Source organism: Etheostoma cragini, chromosome 9 (genome assembly GCF_013103735.1).
Source record: "Etheostoma cragini isolate CJK2018 chromosome 9, CSU_Ecrag_1.0, whole genome shotgun sequence".
NCBI lineage: Eukaryota > Metazoa > Chordata > Actinopteri > Perciformes > Percidae > Etheostoma > Etheostoma cragini.
Window position 1 is genome coordinate 10906578 of NC_048415.1, and position 14265 is coordinate 10920842.

Sequence of the window (14265 nt, forward strand, 5' to 3'; positions counted from 1 at the left end):
AAACGGCAGACTAACCGAGCGAGGCGTCAGACACAAGTGAACATAGGAGCTGCCAAATAACTATTCCGAAGCAGTAGGGGGAGCTCTATAGAGAAACTTGCGAGAAAAACGTTACATAATGTTGCTTTACGGGAAGCCGTGAACGCACATCTATCCAAATTACTTCAGCCTGGCTTGGCCTTCGTGAAACACACCAAGCCAGACTGCACAGATTAGACTAGGTCAAGCCTCGCTTTATCAGGTATCCTGGATTTATAAATTCTGCTTTTGGGAAACAGCCCCTTGATCTGGATTTCCAATCACAATAGATGTCCAATGCTGACAAGGCCAAAAACAAACAACAGCCAATCTTGAACACATTTTCAAAGACAACTGTTAGTGTTGAGATGTTTATTTACAAATTACATATGTACATTTTGATTTTTACATATATTTACATCACCCAGACATAGTCATTACCCGCTAGACCCACAACATTCAGCATTATAATCATTGAACATCCCATTAATAATTAATGACGCTTTAAATTAAATAAAAGAACCCCACATTTCACCCCTTCCATTGGGGATTAAATTAACATGTCATATACTCGTACCAGCAATAGTTTTAGTTCACAGTGTCAATGTATACCCTCTACCAAATCCATGTCAAGTGTATCAGCACATTCAAATTCACAGACAGCAAACCAGTTTCCAGTAGTATAACAAGAAGTAGACGTCCAGACAAGTCAGTCACATTCCGCAAATAAAATGAGTGCAAGGACCTCTAAGGTACTAAAATTGATTAACCCCCTTACTACTACATATGAAAACAATAGTGTCATGGTTACACATGCAGTAGAAAAGTCGACCAATGAGTTTCTTGACCAAATCACTGAGGTAGAGAGTTGTTTTGTTCTCTTACTTGATTTGAAGCCACTGCAGCATGCCATTCTGGTCCGAGTGAGGGCAATGTGTAACACTCAGTACAAACCCAAAACGCTAGCATAACTACAGGCTGCACAGCATTTGCAATGGCGTTTTCTCACCCAATCCTCCAGGGCACCAACTTATGCCAACCATCCTTTTATTTTTCAAAATCAAACCAAACCAAACATAATGTCCCACTGTCCTATCCGAAAGCACGATAATACATGACATATTAATGGTTTTGTTTACCATTTGTCCTCACAATACATGTTACTTTACATTTTTAAAGTGTTTTCACATAAATGGGGTTGCTAACATTGGCAAGGTTCCTGAACCAAAAGGATGGAGAAAAATAAGGCCTTGGCCACTGAGGAGGGGAGGAGGTGGGTGTGTGTCTGGCCTTTGAAAGGTCAAGCAAGACCCATTGGTAGAGGAAGTAGCTCTGCTCCGGTGATCCAGCAGCTCAACTTTGGTTGTTGTCTCTAAAATGTGTGTGCTGACAGTGTGAGTCCTTCAAAAATGCAAATATAAATACAGCAATCTAAAACCTTTTAAAACTCTGTATAATTTCTTTGATGTTTTAGGAAACCCCCTCCAAAAACTGCACTACTGCACAGAAACAGGAAATTCAAATAAGATCCATGATCTCTCTTGACATTGAAGGCCAGTTTACCAGGACTCACATGCATCATGCTAGTATCCACCAAGGGACAGCTTGTGGATGCTGTCCTTACCTGGTGTTCCCATCAAGCTATAGGATCTCCACTTTCTGCGAGCAGACCAGGTCACTGTTGACCAGATTCCACATGTGCATGAGGTCCGACGGGAGCAGCTTGTGAACCACAATCATGCTCTTAAAAAAACAAGGTTCTCTGTTCAACTTGCTGTTCTTATTTTTTACCAAGCCGAACGTCTTAAAGGCGTTGTGTTTTATAGGAGTGACCTGAAGCACCTCCAGACACATGCCCAAGAAGACATCATCGATGGGGTAGAGCTCCAGAGTGTCTGCCACCCAGTGAAGCCTCCTCGCTAGGTTCCCATCCATCAGAAAACCCCCTCCACCTGCATATGGAGGGTAGTGTTTCTTATCATACAGAGCCAGGGGGATGTAGTATTTGTTTTCCCTGTTGCGAATGGGAATAGCCTTGAAAATCACGTCCCCCACAAACAGGTTCTTTGCATTGCCGCTGCTCTCTAGAAACTCAAAAATGTTCTCCACACTGACAAAGACGTCATCGTCCCCCTTGAAAACGTAGCGTACACTGGGGCAGTAAGTGTTGAACCACTTGAGGAAGTGGGTCTCTTTAAGCGTGAGGTTGAAGAAGCTATCCAGGAAGTCCCACTGGAGGATATCCCTGTAGATGTAGTCCTCATACTCCACTAGCTTCTGGTGGTTGGCCCTCTCTGCCACATTGGAAGGTTTACCAATAAGGAAGAGGGTCTTTATCCTCTTGCCATCAACCACCTGCTCTTTGCCCCAGGTTTTACGGATGACCTCTCTTCTGTCATGCTGGGTGGCTACAGATTTTATTACCATGAGCAAATATACGTCCCCAGTGCACTTCTCGGGGTGGTTGAGGAGCATGGGAAAGTAACGGCAGTGTCGATAAAGCATGAACTGCTTGAAATTGTCCTCCAGGCCCCTGTACCAGTCCTGACTTGAGAGGTTGAGGTTAGCGCTGCAGTTGGAGCTGGTTACATCCCAGGTTCTGGGGCTGCTGTCCTCAGTGATCCTGGATTCCCGCGTGGTGGCCAGAGCTTTTGGCACCGGCTGTCGTTTGCTAACCTTCCAGAAGCTTTTTATCACCAGGTACAAGTCAGTTTTGTCTCCCAGAGCAGCGCCGGGCTCCACTTGCTCAGAGGCATCCATGCGAGCTTGCCTTTCGAGTTCGAAGGGAGCACCTATATTGATGCTCCCCCTCTGGAAAACAGTCAGCGCCACACCAGCTAGGAAGAACACGACACTCACCCTCTTGTACACCCTCCAGCGATCTCTGTTGTTTTTCCTGGTGTAGACAAAGATCACAGATGCCAGTTAGAGCAAAATCATCCAACATAAAACCTTTTAATAGATGGAAAACTGAATATTGAATTGTATCAATATCATGTTGGAAGCGTTTTGATTGAGTTCAAATATATTTTGGTATATTGAGATGCCCACCAAGTCGCTAAGAGTGTCATACAATGACCTCTGTCAGAAAGTGAAATATGGAATCAACATTAGTAAAGAAAGTTGTTTTGTTGTTTCTTAAAACATTTCTTTTTGCCCATAGTCTGTTTTTAACCCCAAACTAATGTAACTGTGATGGGTCTATGATTAAGAATTATACACCAAAAAAGAACCTCAGGGTATTAATTCTTGATGGACATGCATTGACAAAAAATCAATAAACAAGCGAATATAAGTAAAAACATTAAATGAATATGCAGCTACAGCTAGCAAAGCAAAGAATAGACAAAGGGAAGGTTGACTGATCAATGCTTTCCCTGTAATTGTGTTTAGCATAAATACACACAACTTGGTACATAAATAGACAGTAACATGTAAATATTTCCTCCCTACATGTTGTAATGGCTTTACCATTGTTTGCTCATAAACAAATGACATGTATGAGATGTGGGATATGTTCTCGCCTTAGTTCTCAACGCAACACACTGTCACTTCTTAAAGAGTGGAATGCAGGCCGACTAAAGGAACTTCACAATACCTGCATCTCCAACATGTCATGCCAGGGCTCGTTCCACTCACTAGCCCAGAGAAATCCCCCCCCCCCCCAAATAAAACACAAACATGGGTAAATCCTGGCCCGTTCTGGAACAACGCAAAGACGACATGCCCTTAAAAAACAGTATAGGAATTTACTTTTTTATGGAGTCACGTCTTGAAAAAAAAGCAGATGTAGCCTATGCTACATTAAATTGTCTTTTAGGTGAAAAGACTGTATTTGTACTTCCTCTTAAGATTAAAATACTTACATTAAATCTACAGCATCATCTAAAATATAGCCTATATATATATATATATTTTAGATGATGCTGTAGATTTAATGTAATGTAATGTAGCCCAATAGAATAATAAAGCCCGTTGTTCACTTCTCTTGAAAAGGCATTTTCTCAAGTTAAAATCTCAATGAGTGACTTCAAGAGTTTTAAGATTTGGAGTTGATGCATTAAATGCCGAGATTTAACCAAAAGAAGATGGAGACAGCCTTAAACTTGTCCTACAACAATGATGAAGACGACACTTACATGTTCTCTTATGCTTCCGACGATCTGTGACGGTTGCTTGAAGACAGTCAACCAATATAGAAATCCCGATTATTTAGCCCAGGAGTTCAAGTCTCTTCTGCTGTTGGACAAAATGATAAAATAATCCTTTCCATCAAAACTTGTCTTGTTGCAACCGTAGTCAGCAGAGAGGTGGGAGGATGTGCGCTGTGTGATCTGTGCTGCTCAGGACTGACCTCCCTCCCTCCCTGAGATCCGCTTTTAAAGACACGGATACAGTTACGTGGGGAGACCACATCCACACACGCAAGACGTGGATGATGAATGAACAGGGAGGGAAGAGTCCGCGTCCTGTACACACAGGACTTTAATTCACATAGGCTACATTATTTTCCATTATTTGTTAACAATAACCTCAATGACAAAGTCAACATTGCATTTCTTTGTGTTACTCCACACGCGTGGGATGGAATAACCACTCGAGTATGTTTGTTTTACTGAAGCTATAGTTACGTCCACTGATTTTCCTTTGGTCTCCTTTGTGGCGTTCAGGTCTGCCACGCCCCACTCTGTGCGTGGCTCACCCGCACCTGGACTAACAATAGTCAGTGGAGCTGAAGACATATCAGCCCCCCAGAACCAGTTTTCCTTTCTTCTTAGCCACTGGGCTGTTTGCTGGGCTGGTTGCAGTTGTTAGCGATATTGATTTAAGTGCAGCGCAGCTGAGTTTTTATTTTCTGGTTAGTGTGGGCTTTTTGGTTCTTATTTCGTCCTTGGAGACCCTTCCGCCTTCTGTGCTTCAGTGCTAGTTGGTTTATCTCTGTTCCACTTGTTCCACTTAAAAATGTGTTTCAGCAGCTCTTTCTTGACGTTTTGTTCCCGTTTCTGCAAAGGATTTTGGGCAAACTTGTTCCGTGTAGCCTCCTCCCTGTGTTCCCCTAGTAGGCTAAAGGTCGCGACACTGTGGGTCCTTACTGGATATCACGGAGGGAAACAGAGGTCTAACATACGGGACATTTCATCTTAACTCTCTTAAGACATTAGGTCAGATTTTGCTCCTCGCCAGTACCCCTGTCATATCTGTAAAATGTTTGTTTTTCCATCACATATTTAATATTAATGTAACGGTTAGAATGTTTTTTTTCTTTTCTTCTGAAGCTTTAGTCTATGAAACAGTTAAATATTAACCAATTTGTGCTTTTGAGATACAACAAAGAATTCTGACTCTAAAAAAGTGAGGCTTGACAACTTGGTGTGTAATTATCATGTAGCTTATTTATTCAAAGAAAACTCCTCCAACGGTAATTTAAACTCCCAACTCTATAAAGCAATCATAATATCATGACTTCAATATCCCCAATGTTGGTTTTAATACAGTATTTAGTATTTTAATTGCAAATCCAAAAATTCTGCAATAGAAAATACTCCATTACAAGTAAAGGTCTTGCATTCACTTTTTATTTAAAGTAGGCCTACAATCAAAAGCATTATCAGCAAAATGTACCATCTCAGCAGTGGTGTAGCCTACGTGTAGTCTACATATGTAAACACTCATGAATATACTAAGAAAGCTCCAGGATTTCCATATGTACCCACTTAAAAATGTGCAATAGCACGTAACAACACAATTTCCGTTGTAATTTAGATATATTTTGACTTGTCATCTATGTTTAGTTTCTTCGCATAGGCTAAATAAAGGTATTTCCACCGTAAATTGGTGCAAAAAAGTGTGTCAGAATGCGGGAAAGTCTTTGATTCTTTTTGCTTCAGTACAGTAAATGCACTCAGACACTTTCCACCTCTGTCAAAAACTCATCTTACTGCTCTAGAGATGTTCTAATTATGATTAAAACATTTGAACTTCAAACTGATTACATAAGACAAAACTATGTCATTTTCCATACAATATGTCAGAGCTGTAGAAAGACCTTTTATTGTTATTATCGTCCGATCCCCTTATGTTACATCTTTGCAAATCCTAAGATATCATCTGTCAAAGACAATAAAAAAAACATTCCTTGTCCTGCTACTACTGTTACCCTGTGCATCACTGATACTCAATGTGTTTGATATTCACAGATAATAACATTAACACTTCTGCTGCTTCATTAGCTTTTTAGCCTCTTCTAGATTGTTAAGAACAAAACAGAGCCAAAAGGAGAGGTGGTGTTGCTCTGCCTCACCCGGATGTGTGAGTAGGCATTTTTTTGCCATAGTTTTCCATAAAAAACTATATCAGCAGAGTTGTAGTGATGGATTTGTCAGCTTATTGTCTGTGGCCACAGTAAAACAAATTATGAAAGCGGAATAATAAAAATGAGTTACTGATGTCAAAGTGTGAGTGTGTGTCAGTTCTCGGAATATTTGCATAACATAAGGAAACATAAGGAAGTGGAAATAAAAACTTCTTAAAACTTTGGCTACCAGAATCATCCAAAATAACTAACCAAGCCACAACGATTAACAAACATATTAGTACTATCATTCAGTAATGACTGTGCACTTTGCCTGTAAGCTACTGATTATGGTGTTAAGGAAGTTTTTATCAGTCTTTCAAAGCCATTGTTTAACAAAGCATTTCATATATATGACAAGCTTTAAAAGGAACATGTCACCTAATATATAACTTTCATAGCCTGTTATATGCCTACAGTTCTAAGGAAGGTAGGCGGCTGACCAAATGAATTCCTGCAACATGACTCCCAATTCTTGCCTACATTTACTGGAAATCAAAAGTTAGTCAAAGTTTAGCTGACTAAGTGATAGACATAAAACAAATGATGTATGAGTTTCACTCTCACGGTCCCTCAGACATGATAACATAATGAAGGACTGGTGATGGGTCAAATGCTGATTGCACTGCTGTCAACACCATAGCCTCAATTAACACTTGCTGTGGCAAACGGTGATCTTCCGTTGTGGTTTATGGTCTGGGGAAAGAACAACAAAATGTCTCTCTGTGCTTCAAAACAGGAATTATTCAATCTGAACACAGCTGCGTTCCAAAATCTCTCCTTCCTCTCCTTCCCTCTTCATTTCCTGGATCCAACCAGCCATCCTTCTCAGGGCCATGTGCATCCTGTTGCCTGTTGGCGCTGTTTTTTCCCGTATTTTCTTTTTTTTGTTTTTTTTCTCTCTGTGTGGATTCAGGCTCTGCGAGTGCTGTAGAGGAGTGAAGTGGTGATGGACGCCCCCGTCCCTCATCTGTCCCTTTGCTGGAAAGGCAGCATTTGTCACTGATGTCTAAAAAAGGCATCAGCCAATAAAGAAAACTGAACCTTAAGACCAAAGTGGCTCATTGTAACATGTGACTGGTGTCACTGGTGTCATTTTTATTTATTTCATATTTAACTTAAAAAAAATAATCATCTGTAAATCAAGCTTCTTGAAAAATATACCTGACACAGTATTAAAGCTGCACGCATCAGTACTTACTAACGATGGGTGAATTTTTATATGTGAAAGGGGTTACTTGTAGCAATGCATCTAGGGAAAAATGATCACCCCACTCTGTAGCCCCCCTCTGCTCTCTGGAGTGTGTTAGCGTCTTTCAGCTCGTTGTTTTGGTTTTGGTTGCTCTCGTTCACTTTTACAGCTCTCACCAACCTGGTGTCCAGCAGCAGCAGGCAGCTGTGTTCAGCAAAACGTGATGTATCTTTATTGTAAGGTTTCATTATTATTATTATTAATATTACTTTATTATTATTATCAATACAATAAAAGTCAAATTGTGCAATCTATAACCTAAGATGACTTCTGCTGACCAGAAGGCATTGCAAGGTAACGAAAGTCCTAACCCAAACATGCATTAGTACTGTATCTAACATCCCCTTGTCCATAGCATTGTTTTTTTTATCTTTCTCTAAAGAAAAAAAATCAAGAACAAGATATGAAAGGGTAAATGATTAAAAAGAATCTACTGTTGTTTCCCTATCTAATAAAGCCCGTCATTCTTAGATAAATGACTGATGAGAAATGAAACACCTTGCCTCTACTTTTGGCTCAGAGGGAGTCGGCACTAATCCTTTGTCGGTTTTTTAAAACACCTGAGGGACTTGGGAGAGGATTACCTTTTGGTCTGTCCAACTCTTGTCAAGCACTGGGATGAACGAGCCTCAGAAAGTTCATGTGTCCCTCCTCCTTTAAAGAAGTGAGGGCCCCTGGCTGCTAGCTCCTCAGTCACCGTGAAAGAATTTACTGCCGGGGAAGAAAGAGTGGCTTGAGGGGATCTTTATCTCCCCCCTCCCTCTTTTCCACTCAGCTGTCAACTGAGGATGTTCCTTCCTAAAAAGACTGATAGAACAAAGGCGAAGTGATCAGGCTGTGTCATGAATGCCTCTGTCAGCTGTGGCTATAGGTAAACACATCTCTTACCCAACCAGAGGCCCCAACAGGGTTAGGAAACACTCACATAAGCTCACCAGCACCCTGCTACAAAGGACAATCTGAAATACTTATCACTCAAAAATCTGAATCATGCTGATGTTTATCGACTACATTTCCTGGTAACGCTTAGCTGACACACCTTCCCGTTTACTTTCAAAGACATTACTGATTTAGGTCTGTAGTGTCAGTCCCTAGCACAATATTAACTGTCAAGCCCAATTCCATCAACGTTGCGTCAGACACACGCAGCTGTCATCTGTGTTTTTTTATCTTTTATTCCCTTCCTGTTTATGGATAAACAGCGTCCTTTGTCCCACAAAACAGTTTGGGGTTGCTCTAGTGTCCACACAGAAAATGTGTTGGCTCATTCACGTAAAAAAGTTGAGGGACAGTTTGTGCGGGCATTCTTGAGAAGGTCAAAAATGTAAAAGGTGAATCCCAAGTAAGCTTTAGTCTTCAGTCTGCTTGATGAGTGGTCTCTTTAACATTTAACAATACAAAAATGTATTTTTTTTTTTGAAAATATCAAAGCTCTGACACAAATGCCTTGGTACGTACTGATATTTGTAATTTTGTTAACGACAAAAAGGGCTGGTTGATCGTCACTTTTATCAATCTGTTCAAAAAGGGGGAAACAGGAGGTTAAGAAGACAGAAACACTGACAGGCTGTCTCTTTTGGGTCGGCGTCTCCTTTTATCAGTGGAGCACATGGCTGTCTGCCGCTGATAAACATATAGGAACGAGGTGCCAGTGCCAGTGATCCTGGTGACAGCTGGGGCACTTCAGCAAGTGATGCTCCTGCGGTTGGAGATTTGAGCATCTTCTCGAAAAAAAAGCTGGGTCTTATTTTTTTGAACTTTGACCAACTTTCCCCCCCGTTATGATCACCTTCTCTCAGCAGATCAATTGTAGAAGAATGCGGTGGGCTGTGATGGCTGAAAATAGTCTCCAGGTTGACTATATTACCTAAAGTAAAGTCAAGGGTAAAGGTAGATTTATTTACATAATCTTGTGGTTGCAAATGTCAAAAGCCGCTTTCTGGTTCAACTTTGCCCCACTGTAATTTCAATTTTATTTAAAGTGTTGAGAGAGAGAAAGAGAGGGAAAGAGTGAGAGAGAAAAAGAGAGACTAACTTGCAAGAAGGTCACCTAATAAACCCCTGTTCTTTAAGTTATTCAATCTTAGAATACATTTGATGCATATTCATTTGATTTATTTGATGCAACATATGAGTTAAAAAATGATATATATATATATATATATATATATATATATATATATATATATATATATATATATATATATATATATATATATATATATATATATATATATATATATATATATATATATATATATATATATATATATATATATTAAAGGCAATTAGTAATAAGAAAAAGAATGAACCTGGGTGCTTTTAGGGCTCGTGGACTTCTGGGGCCCTAGTACAGTTGTCCACTTCGCCTTGTTGATGACACAACCTTAACAACAGTAGAATGGCTCTACAACTTGCTTTGAAACAGCATTTGAAAACCAAAATGTTAAATCAGATAACACTGGGGGTGAAGTGTGGCCCTGCACTCAGTGCTGTAAAGGCCCGGAGAGTCATGCACCAAATTTGAATCTCTTCACTGTGATTTGTTTAATATTTCCACATCTGTAAGCCCCATCCCTAGTGTTTATCCACCCTTTTGTTTTGATAGAAAGCAGCAGCTTCCTCTCTGTCGCAGCTACAGCTGGACAGCACCACTCGGGGTTACATGGCCACCTGGTTACAAGTGCGTCAGTCGGTCATGTGCGGCCTGTTTCCTCGCATTGTGCTGCTGCACACTGGCAGTGACCACAATATTAATCGCTGAACATGTCATGCCTTGGGGGGGGGTCGTGGGTTAGACTTGCCCAGCTAAAACTAGCAATATCATTCCTGTATCCTTTACATGTCCGAGGAAGTTGACTGACTGTTATTAAGCAATGTCCTGACAAGGTGTTAACATCTAAATCACAGGAACATAACTTCTGGTGACTTGCGAGTGTGTTGAAGCCGGGCTTTATTTTTTTAATTTATTTCACAGCAAACATTTGGACTTGTCAAATGAAAAAAGAACAGGTGTTACTAATAATATTAAAGGGGCGCTATGCAGTTTTGGTAATTTCTTCGCTGTTTTCTCGCAGGTTTCCCTACAGAGCTCCCCATACAGCTTGAGAATAGATATTTGGCAGTCCCTATGTTCACTTGTGTCTGACTCCTCGCTCGGTCAGTGTGCCGCTTCCTCTTTCTCTGTTCCTCCGACAATGCTTTTCTAACTTTCTGCTTCTGCTTTGCTGGCTCGGCCAATAAGATAGTGTGAACAACTCCATCACTACCTTGCTCTCATAGCTAGCTGGTTCCTGAATATGGGCGTATAGGCCTATGTGTGCAGCGCGGTGAAGTAATTTGTTATATAGCGAGACCAGATATAACGCAATACTTCCTACTTGCCTGCCCAAAGTTGCAAGTGTGTTTTTCTCCGCTCACAGGCGCTAGGGGGGAGCCACACAACCACCATTCAACCTAAAGACAGTGATATAACAAGTCCAGCGTCTCCAAAGGTGTTCAGTTAAGGTAAATTAAGCTAAAACTGATTAAGCTCAACCAAACTAAAACTGCATAGTTCCCCTTTAACACTCGTTAAGTGTCCCAGTGTGACAGTGATTCAACATGAAACCATGGCAGCTAAATTGAATTAGTTGAATTATTTACCCTTGTGCATATCCCACTGTGTGTCAAATGTCTGCCATGAAAATGGCTTCTTGGAGTGTCAGCAGCACTCATATCACACACAGGGGGAGAGGCCTGTCTCACAATTAGATGCAACACACCTGGGGGAACACCAGGAGAGTAACAGTTTGAGCTGTATCTCACTAACACCAATGAAAAAGTTTGATCGTTTGATTTGTTGTTTTGGATTGTGTAACAATTTGGCAACAAACACTATTTTACACATACAACTTGCGTTGCGTTTCTAATTTCAGTATACATTACACTGTCTCCTGAGAATGAACCAGTTTGATTTAATGCTTTACACAAATCCCACACAAAACCTTGAACAGTTTAAATGTATGTGGTCTACTTCTCTTGCCTTGTCACGTGTTAAGGATCTTTGTTGTCGCAGACTGTGCGCATCGAGTTGTAATGAAGGACAACAAATCCTATTGTTTATCTTGAATGCTAATGATAATCATTCATGGGGTCCGTAACGAAGACTTCTGCTTGTCCCCAGTACATTTGTAAGGGTGCATCTGTCAGGTGAGTTGGCGAGTGTGATACAGCTTTCAGTTGACAACGCGATACGAGAGCAGAAATCTTCCTGCTCCGTGACATCTTGATGAGTTGAGCACAAAGAGTTTTTGTCTTTGCTGAGTGCAGCACAAAGGCGAGCACAGAACACTGTGTGGGCACACTATGCCAACTACTGGCTTGCAGTAATTATGTAAGGGAAGGTGATTTATGATTCAAGACTGAGCTTCGAATCTAAGCAGCAGCCGATTGGGATGTAGCACGGACCTGGGAATCAGTCAACAGCATTCATCATATACTAGAAAAACAGGTGACATGCCACACATTTATTTTAAACCTCTTACAAAAATATCAAAATTCAATTCTAACAACATACTGTAAATACAGTAAACATAAATATACTGTACATCACCACACTTGGAAAACAAAGTACATGTACAATGCAAACGATGGTGAATTTAGGATTTTCACACAAATTCAAGTATTTTCTGTCAGATGTTGTACGGAATGGTAGTGTATGTTAATAGCAATCAGCGCTTATAAATAAAAAAATAAAAAAACATGCACTGACAACTCATGTCAAGACCTGTGTCTTTCTGGTAAACATTTCCTGGAGTATAAATTAAACATAAGCAGCGTTTTATATCTGTACATTACTTATTTATTCATGAGGAGGGATATTTTCCACCACAGTCAGAAATCAATATATACAGTACGTAGGTACATTTAGAAGATTATAGATTTGTAGAATCAAGACGAGAACTTAAGCAAATGAGCTGTGTTTAAATATCTTTACAATCATTTCAAAGAGAAATAATCTCCTTGTGATAATCCCAGAAAGATCATCAAACATGTATCTCTCTGTCTAGTCACGTCCAGTTTTCCAAACCATTAGTGCATCATTAGTCCGTCTTTTATATGTAGTTAAAACCAGGTAAAACCATGCTGTGCTCAACCCTCGAGGTTGTCTCCGTCAAAATTGAAAATCAACTCTTTTTATCGATGTTTTTCACTTTTTCTTACGTTTTTGTCCCTTTATTCAAAACTTTTTTTTAGTGTTTGTCACTTTTCTTTTGACATTTTCAACACTACCTAACACTAACTTATTAACTTTAGTTTTACAATTATTTTTGGAATATATGGTCAATAAACCTCATTTATAGGAAATTATACCTAATGTTTGAGTTAGAAAAGCAGAAATTAGGAATTATTAAGACTAAAATTAAAGGAATGTATGTGGATGGATAATCACAGACTGGAATATGTCGACTTTTACTCAGTCCTATTTCAAAACCCCTTCATCTTTTTTTCAAATGCTATAAAATTAAATAAGCTACCCCAAAATTAATGAAAGTAGAGATTTGTACTTGCCAAAGAGCGTTGTGTGGAATCAATCGTGTTATTTTGGGTATTACAATTGGGTAGTTAAAAGGAATATTGATATGAAAATGGGTCAATTTGACCCGAGGACAGCATGAGGGTTAAGACCGGACATGTCAGCTCGTATTTGGACTTGAGCGGTCCGCCCTTGTTTGGGATGTATGAAAAAAAGCTTGGTTCATGGGACTCTGTTTATCCTTAATGATGTAAAGAAATGTAATGTGCTTATGTTCAAAAAGCAGAGAGGTGATCAAATAAGTTCTCTTGAACTGCCGCAACTTGGAGCCGTTCTTCCGAGTTAGAACACCCGCTTCTTGGTCCACAATAACTTTGTCATGGCTGGAGGATGTCACGCGTATTTAGATGTGCCAACTATCACCTCGAAGAGAAAGTCAGGGCCAACTAAGGCTACAAGGTGCAAAGAGTTGGACGGCTGGGGGTTGTGGTTATTGTCTTTATTATTTTGCAGAAAAAGTCTGTGCTGAAGCCAAAGGTGGAGGGGGAGGGGGAGGGAAAAAAATGGAGGGCCACAATCCTTCACATTGTTCAGGACCCTTCTCCTGCTGCTGTTGATCCTCGACTATCTCTGTTGCCCTGAACCTGATCACAACCTGGGCGGATGATGTTACAGGAAGCCTGATGCTCCCGGGGAGATAGTGCTACTCCACGCTGACAGCTCCCTCTTCACCTCCTCTTTGACCGGCTGCCTGATAGAGGACAGAAAAGAGGCAGGGACGTGGGGTTTGAAAAAAGAGAAGGTAGAGGACAGTCATATTTGAACTTAAACGGCAATAATAAAAAAATATACCCCTACTGACATGTTGTGAATTGTTACCACTTTGACATAACTTAAAAGCCTTGTACCTACGGTAAGGATTATTGTTTTGTCATATTCTTTCCCACCAATTTGTGAGAAAGGAAAATCCGATTTCCTCATTACATTTATCATTCAGCGCCAGAGTGACAGTTTTAAGAGGTACTGCTGCACTTCCGACACTTTCTCTAGCTGCACTGCGACATGACGGGGATCTGTCATCACGTCAACCTTGTTGAAATGACTTTGGTAGAATAAAAAAGTTCC

The 14265-nt window shown here is 40.3% G+C and overlaps 2 protein-coding genes and 1 long non-coding RNA gene across 5 annotated transcripts in view; all 3 read right to left on the bottom strand.

Annotated features, from left to right (window-relative positions):
- The window catches only part of LOC117950501, a 786205-nt gene that overhangs the window by 133614 nt on the left and 638326 nt on the right, over nucleotides 1–14265 (bottom strand). The window lies entirely within an intron of this gene.
- On the bottom strand, nucleotides 1244–4462 carry b3gnt7 (UDP-GlcNAc:betaGal beta-1,3-N-acetylglucosaminyltransferase 7). Its single transcript, XM_034881599.1, has 2 exons — nucleotides 4158–4462; nucleotides 1244–2914 (listed from the first exon to the last, which is right to left on the bottom strand). Coding segments are annotated over exons 1-2 (1257 nt in total). The 5' UTR covers nucleotides 4160–4462; the 3' UTR covers nucleotides 1244–1659.
- Nucleotides 13111–14265, bottom strand: part of LOC117950486 (lisH domain-containing protein ARMC9) — a 26243-nt gene continuing 25088 nt past the window's right edge. For 2 of the 3 annotated variants that reach the window (XM_034881592.1, XM_034881590.1), the window contains one exon: nucleotides 13112–13891. In XM_034881592.1, the coding sequence (XP_034737483.1) occupies nucleotides 13869–13891 (23 nt within the window). In that variant the 3' untranslated portion in view covers nucleotides 13112–13868. Of the gene's footprint in view, nucleotides 13892–14265 lie in introns of all 3 variants that reach the window. The other variant, XM_034881591.1, reaches the window with a different exon arrangement.